General features: G+C 38.7%; 1 protein-coding gene across 3 annotated transcripts in view; it reads right to left on the reverse strand.

Annotated features, from left to right (window-relative positions):
- Nucleotides 1-18,267, reverse strand: part of HECW2 (HECT, C2 and WW domain containing E3 ubiquitin protein ligase 2) — a 415,256-nt gene that overhangs the window by 102,540 nt on the left and 294,449 nt on the right. For all 3 annotated transcript variants that reach the window (XM_036857486.1, XM_036857485.1, XM_036857484.1), the window contains one exon: nt 10,961-11,146. In XM_036857486.1, the coding sequence (XP_036713381.1) occupies nt 10,961-11,146 (186 nt within the window). The remainder of the gene's footprint in view (nt 1-10,960; nt 11,147-18,267) is intronic.

Below are 18,267 nucleotides of genomic sequence, written 5' to 3' on the forward strand. Positions count from 1 at the left end.
AATTTAGAGTTTAATTTCATCTCTACCTGGATTGCTGTGTAACTGGAGGTGATTAAACCAGACAACCACCACAAAGAGGTACTAGTTGTTTCAAAGCAATTAAAGAGACGTGCCACAAAAATAACAAATATAGTGCTCTAATGAATGAAAAATATATCTTTCAAAGTGTAGAACTTATCCTGCTAAGAGACTTTTGGGATTCACTTGAAACCTCCAAATATTAAGTTGCATTTTACTCATTAAGATGAACCTGACCCAATAAACTGTGGCCATCAGCTTCATGTGGGATTGAAACCAAAGTCTGTGTCATCACTGGGGCAACTTCTACAGCCACATAAGCTATTAGCATCTGGTAAAATGAGACTCCTCAAGTAGGCTCTGACTGTGGTAACTTTCACTGTACAAATATTTGTTCTCTTCTAGAAAAATCTGTCCTCATAACCATAACTCCTACTTGCCATGGTCATCGAAGTTGAATATTTGGACCATACTGATACTCAAATCCCCAGTCTGACATCCAAAGTCACAAACCCCTAGAGTTACAAGCTTGGCTTTAGAGATGGATGTCAATTTAGCTGGGTGATATTATAGCTAGTGTTTTTTGTAGGGGAAAACACAAGAAACTATGGGAAAAGACATTTCACTTTAAATAAGGAGATGGCTACCATTTTACATTTTCATTTAAAGAGCCCATGACGTTTATATCACTTTTAAAGTTCAAAGTTTCAGTTTAGGCTCAAGTAGAATGATCTGGGGAAAGCACCCAGTGTTAATACTGTTTGAGAGTATGAAACAAAGAGGCAGGAAAAAAGTTATTCCATATTTAACATCTGAAAGGGGAGTCAAAAATAAACACTTTTCTTAAAAATTAAACCAAATGGTAAGTCCATTATATAAACTTATTAATAAGAAATATCAAGCTTTGCAATATTTTTCTAATTGTCCATGTCATTTTGTATCATTCTCTCTGTTATCCTTAACCCTCTGTAATGGTGCTTCCACTGATTTTACTCCATTGATATCGGTCAGTGATTGTTAATTTTATGTGTCAACTTAACTGGGCCACTGGGTGCCCAGACATTTGGCCAAACATTATTCTGATGTGTCTGTGAGTGTTTCTGGATGAGATTCACCTTTCAATCAGTAGATTGAGTTAAGCAGATCACCCTCCCTAATATGGGTGGGCCGCATCCAATCAATTGAAGGTCAAAAGGCTGAGTAAGAGGGAATTGCCTTGGCCTGACTGAGTTGGGACATTGGCGTTTACTTGGGTCCCAAGCCTGCTGGGTTTTGGATCGGCTCTTACACCACCAGCTCTCCTGTGTGTGTGTGTGTGTGTGTGTGTGTGTGTGTGTGTGTATCTAATGCAGGGTCTCTCAAAATGTTCCCATTACTTCCTTTTTTTTTTTTCTTAATTTTCTTTCTTTCTTTCTTTTTTGGCTGCATTCGGTCTTCGTTGTTGTGCGCGGGCTTTCTCTAGTTGTGGGGAGCGGGTGCTACTCTTAGTTGCGGTGTGCGGGCTTCTCATTGCGGTGGCTTCTCTTGTTGTGGAGCACAGACTCTAGGCATGCGGGCTTCAGTAGTTGTGGCACGCGGGCTCAGTAGTTGTGACTCGTGGGCTCTAGAGTGCAGGCTCAGTAGTTGTGGCACACAGGCTTAGTTGCTCCACGGCATGTGGGATCTTCCCGGACCAGGGCTTGAACCCGTGTCCCCTGCATTGGCAGGCAGATTCTTAACCACTGCACCACCAGGGAAGTCCTTTTTTGTTTTGTTTTGTTTTTTTATACATCTTTATTGGAGTATAATTGCTTTACAATGGTGTGTTAGTTTCTTCTGTATAACAAAGTGAATCAGCTATACATATACATATATCCCCATATCTCCTCCCTCTTGCGTCTCCCTCCCACCCTCCCTATCCCACCCCTCTAGGTGGTCACAAAGCACTGAGCTGATCTCCCTGTGCTATGCGGCTTCTTCCCACTAGCTATCTATTTTACATTTGGTAGTGTATATATGTCCATGCCACTCTCTCACTTCGTCCCAGCTTACCCTTCCCCCTTCCCCCTTCCCCCTCCCCGTATCCTCAAGTCCATTCTCTACGTCTGCATCTTTATACCTGTCCTGCCCCTAGGTTCTTCAGAACCTTTTTTTTTTTTTTTTAGATTCCATATATATGTGTCAGCATACGGTATTTGTTTTTCTCTTTCGGACTTACTTCACTCTGTATGACAGACTCTAGGTCCATCCACCTCACTACAAATAACTCAATTTCATTTCTTTTTATGGCTGAGTAATATTCCATTGTATATATGTGCCATATCTTCTTTATCCATTCATCTGTCAATGGACACTTAGGTTGCTTCCATGTCCTGGCTATTGTAAACAGAGCTGCAATGAATACTGTGGTACATGACTCTTTTTGAATTATGGTTTTCTCAGGGTATATGCCCAGTAGTGGGATTGCTGGGTCATATGGTAGTTCTATTTTTAGTTTTTTAAGGAACCTCCATACTGTTCTCCATAGTGGCTGTATCAATTTACATTCCCACCAACAGTACAAGAGGGTTCCCTTTTCTCCACACCCTCTCCAACATTTATTGTTTGCAGATTTTTTGATGATGGCCATTCTGACTGCTGTGAGGTGATACCTCATTGTAGTTTTGATTTGCATTTCTCTAATGATTAGTAATGTTGAGCATCCTTTCATATGTTTGTTGGCAATCTGTATATATTCTTTGGAGAAATGTCTATTTAGGTTTTCTGCCCATTTTTGGATTGGGTTGTTTGTTTTTTTGATATTGAGCTGCATGAGCTGCTTGTAAATTTTGGAGATTACTCCTTTGTCAGTTGCTTCATTTGCAAATATTTTCTCCCATTCTGAGGGTTGTCTTTTTGTCTTGTTTATGGTTTCCTTTGCTGTGCAAAAGCTTTTAAGTTTCACCATACACAAAAATAAACTCAAAATGGATTAAAGACCTAAATGTAAGGCCAGACATTATAAAACTCTTAGAGGAAAACACAGGCAGAACACTCTATGACATAAATCACAGCAAGATCCTTTTTGACCCACCTCCTAGAGAAATGGAAATAAAAACAAAAATAAACAAATGGGACCTAATGAAACTTAAAAGCTTTTGCACAGCAAGGGAGACCCATTACTTCTCCAAAGGAACCAAACATACCCACCCAGTGTGTTCCTTTTTCCATGTCTTTACTTTGGGTGTTTTCCTTCCTTTCCCATTCCAAATTTTCTCTTCTCCACAATCTAATTTTATCAAAATCCTACTCGTCATTCAGGGTTCAGCTCAAATCCAAACTTTACTATGAAAACTCTCCAGGTATCCCAGGCCAGAAATAAGTCTTTCTGTACCTATACTAATGCATGATGCACGTTCTGTTCTTTTATAATCCAAATAAGAGGCATTAGGGGTAAAGTGGTCTGGGCAAGGGGTGCTTAGTGGCTTTACAGAGGAAGTACATGATTCTGTGCAAATGTGTGGATCTGATTTCAGTTCCAGTTCTAAAAAGAAAGTTACTTATTTGGCTAAGGATGTTTTTAAAACACTATGTTCATGACCATAGCTTATGGAGATTGTAACCACCAGAGTAGAAGACCACTAATCTAGCAAGAGAACAAATCTACCAGAGAGACCACAATAAACAGAGCACTCATAGCAGAGACACAGAAAATGCTCTGGGTTGTTATACAGGTTTCAGGCAGAAGGAAACACTCGAGGGCAGACTACCGTGCAGTGGTCAAGAACAACATGGACAAAAAGAACAAGAACAACAAAAGGAACCCTGTTGTGACAAAACTATTCTGTTGGACCACCTCAGTTAAGGGAGATCAGCTGTTTGTTGAGAGGAGGAATGGGACACTGACACTAATTCTTCAGTGTATCTTTTATATGTCATTGTGTATTTCCCATTAGAGTAAGGATTTAACCATCAATAACAAATCTTTATCATTTTTATAAAAGTCTAAACTGATGAAGCTCTTTAGTTATTGTTCTACTTACTGTAGATTCTTGCTTCTACCTAACCATTCACATCAAGATTTTGGAGAGCTGGGTAGGAATAACCAAGTGAGTAGCATTCCTGGCTTAGTGTGCTGTATGGTCCATTTTATTTTGTAGGTGTTTGAATAATCCATATTTTGCTTTCCCCAAACTAAGTCATAAACCTCTAGAGGCTTGTAATTGTACTGCTTTTATCTTCTACACTATAGGTAATAATAAGTCAATTACTGAATAAATTGTTTAATTATAATCCTAATTGTTTTTCTTCCATTTGTAATCCCGTGACTATCTAAGTGGATGCCAACCACAGCCCCAGGAGCTGGACAGGACAGGTTACTAGCCCTCATTTTAGAGAAAACTGGGGTTTGTAGAAGTTAGATCAGAAAGACAGCGATGGATCCAGGAATCCTCATCCACAGCAGCATAATTTCCTCAAATCCTCCAAATTAAAAATGAGAAGGAAGGAAGGGAGGGAGGGAGGGAGGAAAGAAAGAAGAAAGAAAGGAGCAAAGGAGGAAAGAATTTTTTAAAATGAAGAAAGAAAAAACACTCCTAGGTTAAGTAACATTTGGTTTTCCTTATTAAAACTCATATTTGTCTACCAGATATATTATCCCCATGAGCACACACTAATGATCAAACCTAGCCAAGAACCAGAAGCATTTTAACTAAGTCACATTTTAATACTACTGATACATATTTCTTGCATAAATATAAAAAGTTTATATCAACAATGTAACTCAGATCTCAAATTACCCTTGATTTTCACAGTCCTGAGAGTGTACAAAGGTTTAAGAATTACTGCAATAAGAAGTAAGAAGAGATTTTCTTTCTCTACTGGCCTACTGTCTTTGCTTATATGTTTTGTTTCAAATAAGGCAAGTCAAAATGTGTCCTGTATGTTAGTTGAAAATCCTAGACCTTAGGTACAACAAATATGTACACGTAGATGTTGATCACAGTCTCATGAGGACTATCCTGCATAAAATAAAATGTGGGTTAATTCCCAGAATCAAAATGATTAAGGAAATCAAGTAATGGAACAAAATACTGATTAAAACGTAGTGTGGAATTCTGAACAAGATACCTTTCCAAATGTAATTAAAAGTAGAAAGAAAAGCATTACATATTTGATGTCAAACCCAGTTTGGAACTGTATCATCTAATCTTTAAGACTGAAGAATCAAAGATCTATACAATCTAGGACGTAAAAAGGGAAACTTAGTCTTCCTCTAATTCAACCTATTAATTTTTTAAACAGCTTTACTGAGATATAACTCAGATACTGTACAATTCACCCATTTAAAGTATATAATCCACTGTTTTTAGTATATACACAGGATTGTGCAACTATCACCATAATATAATTTTAGAACATTCTCTCCTCCAAAAGAAACCACATACCTATTAGCATTCACTCCCCATCCCATCTCCAACCCAAGGAAACCACCAATCTACTTTCTATCTCTATAGATTTGCATATTCTGGACATTTCATATAAATGGAATAGTATAATGTGTGATATTTTGTGACCAATTTCTTTTACTTAGCAAATATTTTCAAGGTTTACCATACTGTATCAGTATTTCATTCCTTTGTATTGTTAAACAGTATTCCACTGTACGGATCTACCACATTCATTTATTCATTTCTCAGTTGACGGACATTCGGGTTGTTTCTACCCTCTGGCTATTTTGAACAATGCTACTGTGAACATTTGTGTACAAGTTTTTGTTTGGAAGCACATTTTCATTTCTCTTGGGTATATACCTAACTGTGGAATTGTTGGATCATGGGGCAACTCTTTGTATAAACATTTTTCCGAAGAAGATATACCAATGACCAATAAACACATCAAATGACGATCAACCTATTCATTTGTAGAGATAAAGAAAGTCAGACCTAGGAAATGTAAATGATGTATCCCAAGCCAGTTAGATGGCTAGTGGCCAGTGAGGTCTAGACTAACCTTACACAGGAAAATTATTACAGGATTTGGATACAGAAAGACATGGATCTGTATACAAGAGTTTACTTGCACACTTAACCTCTTTGAGCATTGGTTTCTTCATCTATAGCAAAACCTATTCCATAGGATTATTGTGAAAGTTAAATGAGCTAATATAATATCCTATCATAGAACCTGGCATCTAATAAGTCATCAATGTTATGTGAATTTCATTCCTTTCCATTATTCTATGCGTCCCTAGCATAAGGACTCGATGGTATTTAAGCGTGAAGTCATGTATGTGTTTCTGGTGAGGTGTCCTCTAGTAAACTACCTATGAGCTAATCAAAACCTATATGTATGACTCAGCCTTGAAGGATACCAGTAATCCCAGTACCTGGATTGGAACTCTTCTTCCTTGGAATGATAAAATATCTCTCATTTCCAAAGACAATCTCTCCCAATAGAGTGTAGCAGTTAAGAGTCATACTCCTAAAGTTAGAATCCTGAATTCCTCACTTGCTTGCTAATACACACATTATTTAACATCTCTAAATTTCAATAAAATGTAGATAATAATAATAACACCCACCTCATAAACTTCCATGAGGTCTAAATAAGATAATTCATGAAAAAGTACCTAGTACAGTGCCTGGCACATGGTATAAGCTTCATAAATGCAGGTATCATCATTATCACCCTTGTCACTGTCATTTTCATCATTATCCTCATCTTACCTAGTAAGGCCTGATATTCTGTTCTTACTCTTTAACTAACAGTCAATTAAAAAAATATATTTTACTTCTTTTATGTAAGTCAAGGACATTTTTCACTCTAGAACTCTCAAAAAAAAAAAAAAGCAATTCAAATCTAGACTCCTGTGAAATCTCACCCAATTTAAACCTTTGGCCTTAAGTAATTAGAAAACAAAAGTCTCTTCCAAAACTGAAGACAGCTAAAGTGTGTTACAAGCATAATCACTACCTTGTTCAAACATGTAATACGAAAAATCCAAGACAACATATGCATTAAGAGAGGTCAAATCAGGCGAATCTTAGGAGCTACTTCTGGTGAGAGCACAGGAGGAGGAGGGAGTGGCAATGAGGAAAGAGCCTGGAAGCTTCCTCATTTGTCCAAAGCAGACATCACTGAATAACCAGGAATCTACAGGTGACAAGTTTCATTCATTCATCAAACTTGTTTTGAGAATCTTCTATATGAATGGCACTGGGGTTGAAGAGGGGGTAATTAAACAATAAACAGGAGAACTCTCAAGAAGGGGATCATCTGCTTGGGAAGATAAAATAAGTTAACAACTATACCATGAGACAGATGGGGATAGCTGTCATGAAACAGTGCAAGGGAGACTCTATGGGGAGTCGCTTATGCCTGGAGAGCCAAGAGCAATCCACCCAATATGCTGCCCTTCGATGATGTGTCTAAAAGCCCCCACCCCCTCAACTATGGTAGGAGACCCTACCACAGGCTCCCAGAGCACCTTTTACTACCTTCACTGTAATTGCTAGAAGATATGCATTCACCCTCCTCACTGGTGAGAGGCAGGGTAAAAGCACAGACTTTGGAGCTGGACGTCTTGAGTCAAATCCAATTCTATCACATACTAATTATAGGACCTTGGTCAATTTGCCATGCTATGCTTCAGTTTACTCTTCTAGAAAATATGGATAAAAATAGCAGTTATGTACAAGGCTGCTGTGAGTATGGAAGGAATTAATCTAAGTGCTTATAACATGTGTAGCACACAGCCAGTGCTACATACTACATAATGCTACACTGTTAGCTTGTATCATTGTTATCACAGTGGCATGTACATAGTAGGCATTCAGAAGTGTGTTGAATGGCAAAACAAATGAAAACACAAAAGGAAGATGTTGCACTTGAGAAAACATGGAGCCAAATTTCATAAACCTGAGCAGCTAAGTTTGACAACGTTCCTCTTAAGAACCATTTCTTTTCATGCAGGTGAGGATTTGGCCATCCTATTCCATGTCAATTCTAGAAATCAGTCATCACTGTGGGGAAAAAAAAAAAACTCATAGTATTTAATAGCTTTCGATGTTATATTAAATGGGGCAAAAAGTTTACTCCCTTTAAATGTTCTAGAGGTAAAGCTATTCATTAAAAAGGGGAGCTAAAATTTCAGGCTGGAAGAAACCTATTAACTGCCTGGAGGATGGGAGCCATGACTTTTAAAGTACAGTCAAAAGCAGCACAGCCAAATACAGACATGGCAAGAGCCTTTCCCAAATGTTCTTTTAAGCTATTTTAGTTCATTGGAAGCCAATCATTTGTACAGGAAGGATAGGGGAGAAGCACAGGGAGATATACCTGCTTTCACTAAGGTACCCAGCTTAGCTAAAAACCTTATTAAAGTCCAAATGCACAAAGTAGAGGAATCAGGCTAAAGTGATAATCTTTCAGGCCTGTCTGATAATCCATTTTGTCCACAAGGCCAGGGGTCCTTCCACATCTTTCATGCCACACAGCATTCAAATGCAAAGCCACCAACAGACTGTGAGGTCAGCTATCTACCAGCCCACATCCAGGGCTCTTTACAATGCCTACAACTTCAGGCTGAAACCCCAAATGAATCCAAACCCTCAGGAAAAGATGGATGGTTATGTTACCCACACAGCCGAGATAATGTTTACCTCTGTTTAACTATCGAAACTTTATAAAAGCTATGAGACAGAATTTGTTCTTAAGAATACATCGTAACTCATCTTAAATAGTATCCTAAGTTTAACTTTTCTCAAGGTTCAGGTGTTATTAATAAGAAGCTCTCTCCTGAAGCGTGTCTGGCAAGTTGTGACTGGCAAGAAAGGAACCTCCCCTTCCGTGTCTGCATGATAAGTTCCCGATTCCCTTTAGCTAAGGATACAAAATGACTTAGCAAGTTAAGTCTCTATATAGAGCAGAAATACATGCAGTGTTATCTCAACTTGGGTTTCCCTGGACCTATGGTTCTCTAATGAGTATAGCTCCTCATGACACCAGGTAAAATATTGTCAGAGTTGAGAACAGAGCTGAATTCTTCGTCTGCAAATGCTCTTTTATATGTAGGTATAATACCATCAGTATTTCCCAAAGTCCTTTCTTGGACCACCTGTGCCCTTCCATTTAGTAGAATGTTTACAAACACTGGGCTCTCAGGCTGTTGACCAATACTCAGCACCAGGAAAGCGACATCCTCCTCTGGAAGGAGAGAGCACAGGAAGTGCCGTGTCCCTGCCTGCAGTTCCTAGTGTCCTGGAAAGGCTTCCCTGCCATGCCCACCTGACTCTGATACAACGCCATTCTATCTGTGGTCCAGGGACCTAATCACAAATCCATTCTCTTTCATCTATTCTACTTCATGCTTGCCACTTCTAATCTTCTCTAGGCTGGGAATTAGAGGTTTACTAAAAAAAAGTTTACAGAAATCAAGTCAATAGTTTCAATGAAAGTCTGATGGGTTCCTCCCATGCATTAAAATACATACATGTACTTTGTAGTATCTAATTTGACTGCTTATAAGTTCTTAAATAAGATTGTTGGAAGCTGAGTTCAGGATGAGTAAGATGCTACTGTGGTATTATTGCCAGAGGGTACTTTGGGGGAGAACGGCATTTATTGAGTACTTTCCACATTCCATTCGCCTTGAATGCTCTTCCCTGATATGGTTTACCTCTCACCTCGTTCAAGTCTGTGTGCAGGTAGAGCCTTATCTGTGAGGCCTTCCGCAGCCACCCTGTATAAAATAACCCTCCACTCCTGCCTTTCTCTAGACCCCGTCTCCTGCTTTCTTTTAAATCATAGCTTTAATCAGCTCTTGGCATGCTATGTATTTACTTATCTGCCCATTGCCCATCTCTTTCCATCAGAATGGCAGTTCCATGGAGTCGTTGGTTTATCTGTTTTGCACAGGTGCTCAATAAATATTTGTTGAATGAAAAAGTCAAGCACAGTTATTGTAAATATCTTGTCAATTTAATCCTCCCCACCCTACAAGTCACATATTTCAAGCCTTTTTATAGATAGGGAAACTGAGGTTGGTTACTCAATACTTGGAGAGCATAATGTGGTGGTTAAGAGCATGGACCCTTGAACCAGACTGCCTGGGTTACAGCCCAGCTCAGACACTGCTCACCTCTGTGACACTGGGCAAGTCACTGAACCATTCTGGACCTGGAACCCTTTATATGTAAGTAGCAATAATAATAACAGTATTGCCTTACGGAGTTGTTGAGAAGAGCTTAAACATATAAAGGGCTTAAACAGTTCATGGCTCATAGTAGGTGCTGAACGAGAGTTAATAAATAAAATCGTAGCTGAGAAACACCTTATAAGAATTACTAACTTTCTCATTCTGATTTCTTACTTATATAACAACCTCCTGATTACAAGCCAGCTTTCTGGTTCATCCGTCGAAGAAGGAAGTACGGATGTGGTTACCCGGCCTGTGTGAGAGTTACGTATTTCTCATCATAAATTCATCAATCTGTGAATCTTGTTTAATGTGCTAACAAAACCAGGGTTCTGAATAAACAAGACTGAGGCCCAAACCCTGACGGTGTCACAGACACACCTTGCGCTGTCGCTTAGCAACCTCCTAGCCACCTTCTCCAAACACTGCCGCAACTTGTATTCAACTACCCACAACACAAGCTGTATAGCTAGGAGAAGGAAGTGTTGTTGCCCAAGAAACCTTTTCTCTAATCAGTAGAAAATGGTGAGAGATTACAATTCAAAGAAAATCCAGGGGAAGTGAGTGTTTTGCCCAACAAGTGCCCTCACAGCCATCCACCGCATACACTACTTCAGAAGAGTGTAGCAATGGTTCATGGTATCAAACAACCTGCTTGTCCAGGTTTCCCTTGAACCAGGTCACACAGGGCTTTCGGCCCTCACTTGAAGGGTAGGGCCCAGTGCCAAAGCCACAAGCAGCCCACAGTCACACGGAGGCTTCCCCATGGCAACTCCCGCAAGTTACCTTGCCCTGATGATCGTGTTTCATTTCCCAGCCCCTCGGCAGCTCCAGTTGTTTGTTTGCAAACATGTTGAGGAATCCCACAAGGTCCCGGTTATGCTGGTAGCGTTCAAAGTGGTGGGTGTCCCGCCGGACTTTGGTGATCATGTGCTTCAAACACGTGTTGTTTGTAAACATGCGGTAGGCACTCTGGAGAGGATGGAAAAACAATGTTAATCTGCTTTGGGACATGCAAAAGCAACATATATACTCCCATGGGCATATTTAATCTTTGGATGGTATACAGGCTTCAATGTAACTCTAGACCCACACATGGAAATAGCAGACAAAGCAAAATAATTTTGCTCAAAATAAAACAGACTACAGAAAATCAGGGAGTCTTCACTAATGATTCTAGTTTTCTAAGGAATAAGAATGCTGTCGAGTCTCATTTTACAGGTGATGTAAGATCCTAAAGTTGGTTTTAGGCAAAACCCACACAGTCGAAATCACACCATGCTGGAGACAAACATACCACCTCACAGTGAGCCTCAATACAGCCAGTGTTTCCTCCAGCACAGGAACAGATCATTGGCTCTTTGGGTGAGTGCCAAAGAAGCAGCTGGCGTTAACATTTAGGAGCCAAGTTGTATGAAAAAATGCTTGGCCATGTATTTGAATATTAGAAGTACATGCAATGGGCTGAGTTGTTCTCACTGAGAGTCATATTCAGCTGAGACCAGAGTAGACTGGAGTTTTTCATCTCACTCCTGCTTGGAGGCATAATCTCAGTAAATGGAATGGCAGGCAGAACTACCTGGACTGTATAACTCAGTATTTTTTTTTCTTTCTCCCTCTCTTTTTCCTGTGTGTACACACACACACAGACATATATACATATATATCGCTAAATTTACATGATTGAAATACACATTTAATAAAACTCCATTATACCAGCACATACAAAGAAGTGATTGTTTTGTAAAAGTATCTCATGATACTTAAAGAAGAGTCCAAAAAAGGGCCATGGGCTGTCTGCATATGAGTCAGGCAACAAATATTCAATGCACAATACCATGTGCCAAGCAGTAGAAAAGGAGTAACTGTATAGAGCTATTTCCTTAAGTCATCAGAGGGAATGTGATATTCATGAAATTGACCAACCGTGAATGACCTCTCCTGGAATGCTATTCTTCTCACGTAGATTCAAAGGGCTTTGGATTCCTCTTATCTTTAGTGTCCCAGGGACACCAGACTAAGTCTGGAGGCCTTCAGGCTTTACTTCATGGGTTCTGTTATTTATTTCCTTTTAGACAGACCAAGGCAAACCCAAAAGAAACCAGAATCCCTGGAAATCGTTTCACGTTAATAAACATTTACTGTGCTGGTTATTGAGGATAAAAGATAAATGAGTATGAGGACAGTCAACAGTGCTCCTGTCTTTCCAGGGTCCCTCAGGATGTGCCATGTCCAGGTCAAAGCATTTATTGCCGATGGGAATCCCTCTAGAGCTTTCTTTTCTTTGGTACAGTGAGCACAGCAACCAGCCATGTTTGAAATAGTGGCTGCTTCCCAGTCTGGGTTCCCAGGTCTCTGAAGGCTACAGTGATCAGAGAACCCTGACAACCCAATTTGGAATGAGAAACAAAACTTTGCTGGCTTAAGCCACTGAGATTTTTTGGTCACCGTTATTGATGTATAACCTAAACTACATAAAGTAACTTTTCTACCATTATTCTGATTGATTCGCTGTCATTGTATAGTTTTTGCTTTGCATGAAAATATTTTTCCTCTATCAAAATGGAAGGAAGGGAGGAAGGAAGGGAGGGAGGGAGGGAAGGCCAGCCACATTAAACTGTCCTCAAATAGCAGTGTGCTAGTTCCTTAGTACACCTGAGTAGAAAATATTTTGAGGTCACATTTCAACCTGACAGTCTAAATGAGAGGAGGTTTGATGGCTGTGAGAAATTATGAGGTTCAGAGCACAGAGCACTGCCAAAGCAGGCAGGCCCGTGCAGGGGGCTCTGGGCAATTAGAGAGCACGAGAGAATAAGAAAATGATACCATGAAAGCAGAGAAGGAGACTAATAAAAGAAGTTGGAGGGTGTCAGAGACAAACGTTAGCTAACTCACAGTTTAGCCTGTGGCTGACCCTTCCTTGGATTCTTACGTACAATCAGCAAGGCATCTGTTTTCTGCATTTGGCTCCATGTTGCTGATATATTTTCACAGAAGCCATTACAAGCACAGAGGCCAGAGACCACACTAGCTTCTGTGATGGCGATGGTAATGAACTTTCAAGTCATACTCCCTAATAAGTCTCTCTGGGGACAAATTATTGCAGGATAATTCTGTCAGATAAATCATGTCATTAACTGTCTTCTAAATAGGTGTATGTCCTGTCACCCTTCCTTCTCCTTCCACCCATTAAAATAAGAGGCCACATCCTGATTCTTTATCTAGAGCACCAGAAATGCTCCTCACTGTGCTAAAGAAAAGCAGCAGAACTTCATTAGGGCAAGCAGTGGTAATGAGGTGAAGGAACCCACTCCAGCCTCAGGCACGAAGCAACTCCCTAGGGTTGGACAGCTCTTTAAGCACAGGAGTCTTAAGGCTGGTCTTATAATTAATTATGTCCTTTCATCTTCCTCCTCTCCACTCAGTGAGACGTGTAATAGAGTGCCAAGTTCAACGGATCTTTGCAAAAAGCATCTACCAAAGTAAATTAAGTGTAAGGAAGATTTCTCTCATCAGTAACCAGCAAACAACCTTTAGAACCATGGCTTTTTCAAGTCTGAATAATATGCACATGACTATTAGGGTCTATTTAAAACACATAAGGCAAACAGGAACACCCCTCTAGACTGCTACATGTCTATAAGAAACTACATACATACTTATTTACATATATATGTTTACTTATACATGTATATATGTATGTATTTGTAACATTTATACAGGTCTATGCTTATATACACATGTTTATTCTATTTTTGAATATATATTTTATATGTTTATTTAATATATATAGTATTGTTTTAAATATATATATTTTAATTTTATTATTATTTATTCATTTTTGACTGTGTTGGGCCTTCATTTCTGTGCGAGGGCTCTCCCCAGCTGCGGCAAGCGGGGCCCACTCTTCATCGCGATGCCCGGGCCTCCCACTGTCACGGCCTCTCCCGCTGCGGAGCACAGGCTCCAGACGCGCAGGCTCAGCAGCTGTGGCTCACGGGCCTAGTTGCTCCGCGGCATGTGGGATCCTCCCAGACCAGGACTCGAACCCGTGTCCCCTGCATCGGCAGGCAGACTCTCAACCACTGTGCCACCAGGGAAGTCCTATAGTATTGTTTTAAAATATATATTTTATATATGTATATACATATATATATGATCTGAAATATAAATATCCTTTCTGAGTAATTTTGTTCAGAAAAGATATTTATACTCCAGTTCATACAGAACTATGGTGAGGATTCTAGTCACAGCTCATGGACAGAGACAAAGAAGGTAATTTACTCTCTGCCTCAATTTGCTCAACTATTATAAGACAGGATAATAGCAACTGCCCTGATTTCTTCATAGGCATGTGGGATTTAAATCCAGTGGAACAAAGGATGTAAAAGTGCTTTGAAGAGGTAAAAATCACTGTAAAAATATAGAGTGGAAGTAAGTACAAGAATACATAAGGGATTATACCTATCATAACTACATTCTAACAGATGAATGATAGTACTAAAACTGTTTTCTACTTTCAGTCATTGAAGATCTTGGGTGAGCATCCCACTTTCTGTTAAGGGAAGAAGGGTCTCATAACCTCTCACTAATTATGTGCTAAGCCCTGTGCTAAACCCTGAGGATACAGAGATGAGCACAGCCTGATCACTCAAAGGGATGGAGAAGGAAAATTATAGGGGGAGGTGCGAGGAAGGGGTTCACTGGAGGCAGAAAGTAGAGCTTGGGAAACAGAGGCCACAGTAGCAGTGAAAATACTGAAACACACTGATAGAACTAGCAGAGCTAAGAATGACAGCAGTCCAAAGAGTTGAGAAATACTAAACAGGTGGGATTAGGTTGAAAGAGCTTCGTCTTCAGGCATCTTTATTCTCCCTCTGGGGTTCAGTGGGTCTAACTGGAAAGGGATCCTTTTCTGTGTTTGAGTTGTTGTTTTGTTTTGGTCTTATAGGAAAAATATGCAGTAAAGGGATCTGATCTTCTACCTGAAACAAAAGTAGAGTAGGAAAGGGCAAATGGACCTATTTCACAGCAGTCTCATGATAATGCACAGAACGATCTCACCTGGGAAGCTGCTGCATGTGGACTCACAAGCAGTGAGGCAAGTTGGCAACTGTTAACAGTAGACAGAGCCCCTTTAAATGAACCCTAAAGGGTGTAAAGTTTTCTTGTCCTTGGATGTGATTTAAAATGTCCATTTTGATCATCCCTTCTCTAATCCAAAACTCCCTTTCCCAATCCTCTTGGTTGTTTCTTGTCTTATCTTCCTAGTAAAGAAATAAACACTCCATGGTTGGATGAATGATCAACTGATTATGAACTGAATTTCTTTGTGGAATTTTGTTAAAATATCACTCCTTAGAGCTTGACATGTTTTGTTTGGTTAAGTGCTTGAGGTGTTAGAAGTGAAAAATATTGAGAAGAGCCGAGGGGAACGTTATTGCCATTTGGCAACAGAATAAGAAAATGGTATGTGAACACTCAGTTCTTATCAATCAACCAACTTATCGATCAATTAATTGCAATCAATGCAAGTAATAACCAAACCTCTTTTCTTTTTCTGGCAGTTTTTTTTTTTTTAAGTGTTATGGTGATCATATGCCCAGGATTACCTGGGCCAGTCTTGATTTACTCTATATCTGTTCTTTTCAATAACACAGGTAAGTATTGATACACTACTGCTAAAGAAAATCTATCTTTCATATTCCAGAAATCCTTCATCAAGAATAGGTATTCTGATTTCATGCCTGGAAAATATCATCACTGCCTCCATAGCAAATGTATACAAAGGCTCACAAGGGAGCAGATGTGAGCATCTGTATATATTATTCACTAAACAAAATTTATCATAAACAACATCAAATAACATTGTTTCCATAAGATATATGCTGGGATATGGAAACAGTCTTGTCTTACGCAGGTGTTTCACAATATTTTTAATCATAAGGGATTTTACATTTTTCTCATCTAGCTAAAGAGTAAAATGGAGGGAAAACTGAACTTATTGACAAAACTAACTAAACTATCAACTCATCTACCTTGCAATAGCGGGAATTTCTGTCGTATAAGAATATATTTAAGTATTTTGGAGAAATATTTTTCTTCATTAAGTAGTAAGGAGTGTATAAGATGGAATTAATGTATTTCTAGAGAGTTTATTAAAAGCCGAAGTAATAATTATTTGGCATGTATGTTGGAAACATTATTCAGTTGCATATAATGAAATGTATTTATGTATGACAATTATTAGACAAACACAGTCATACCAACTATAAAAGACATGACACTAACAATTAAACCTTGAATTATCAGGAGAAAAGGTTTATCAAGACAATTTTGGAAGCAATCTGATCACAACCAGAAGAGGGCAGTAGAATATATCTTAAAGCAACAACCACGCAAAAACAGAAAAAAAAAATCCCAATATTTTGTTCCTCAAGTTTTCCTTTAGAGTTACGACACCTATATATCTACTTAATTTTGTTCTTTTCAATAAAGATGATTAGGTATCACCAAAAAACTATTAGAACTAATAAATGAATTCAGCAAAGCTGTATGATACAAGATTAAAATACAGAAATCTGTTGCTCTTCTATACACTAATAATGAACTAACAGAAAAAGAAAGCAAAAGAAAAATCTGTTTAAAATCACATTCAAAAGAGTAAAATACCTAAGAATAAACTTAACCAAGAAGGTGAAAGACTTATACTCTGAAAACTATAAAAGATTGATGAAGGAAACTGAAAATACATAGAAATGGAAAGATCTTCTGTATCCTTGGATTGGAAGAATTAATATTGTTAAAATGTCCATGCTACCCAAAGCAATCTACAGATTTAATGCAATCCCTATGAAATACCCATGACATTTTTCATAGAACTAGAACAAAAAACCCTAAAATTTATATGGAACCACAAAAGACCACAAATTGCCAAAGCAATCTTGAGAAAAAAGAACAACGCTGGAGGTATCATGCTCCCTGACTTCAGACTATACACAAAGCTACAGTAATCAAAACAGACTGGTACTGGCACAAAAACAGACACACAGAGCAATGGAAGAGAATAGAGAGCCCAGAAATAAACCCACACACCTTGGGTCAATTAATCTATGACAAAAGAGGCAAGAATATGCAATGGAGAGAAGACAGTCTCTTTAATAAGTGGTGCCGGGAAAACTTGACAGCTACATGTAAAAGAATGAGATTAGAACTTTTCCTCATACCATATACAAAAATAAACTCAAAATGGATTAAAGACTTAAATGTAAGACTTGAAACCATAAAACTCCTAGAAGAGAACATAGGCAAAACACACTTTCACATAAATCACGGTAATATATTTTTTTTGGCTCTGTCTCCTAAGGCAAAAGAAATAAAAGCAAAAATGAACAAATGGGACCTAATTAAACTTAAAAACTTTTGCACAGCAAAGGAAACCATCAACAAAACAAAAGACAACCTACTAAATGGGAGAAAATATTTACAAATAATATGACTAACAAGGGGTTAATATCCAAAATATATAAACAGCTTATATAACTCAATATCAAAAAAACAACCCAATTAAAAATTGGGAAGAAGATTCAAATAGACATTTTTCCAAAGAATATATACAGATAGCTAACAGGCACAAGAAAGGATACTCAACATCACTAATCATCAGAGAAATGCAAGTCAAAAGCACAATGAGATATTACCTCACACCTGTCAGAGTGGCTATCATCAAAAAGTCTACAAATAACAAATGTTGGTGAGGATGTGGAGAGAAGGGAACTGTTGTACTCTGTTGGTGGGAATGTAAATTGGTGCACCCACTATGGAAAACAGTATGCTGGTTCCTGAAAAAACTAAAAATAGAACTATCATATGATCCAGCAGTTCCACTCCTGGGTATATATCCGAAAAAAACAAAAACATTATTTTGAAAAGATACATGCACCCCAATGTTCATAGCAGCATTGTTTACAATAGCCAAGATATGGAAGCGACCCAAGTGTCCATCAACAGATGAATAGTTAAAGAAGACACAATGGAATATTACTCAGCCATAATAAATAATGAAATTCTGCCATTTGCAACAATGTGGATGG

The sequence above is a fragment of the Balaenoptera musculus genome, chromosome 7 (genome assembly GCF_009873245.2).
Source record: "Balaenoptera musculus isolate JJ_BM4_2016_0621 chromosome 7, mBalMus1.pri.v3, whole genome shotgun sequence".
In the NCBI taxonomy this organism is placed as follows: domain Eukaryota; kingdom Metazoa; phylum Chordata; class Mammalia; order Artiodactyla; family Balaenopteridae; genus Balaenoptera; species Balaenoptera musculus.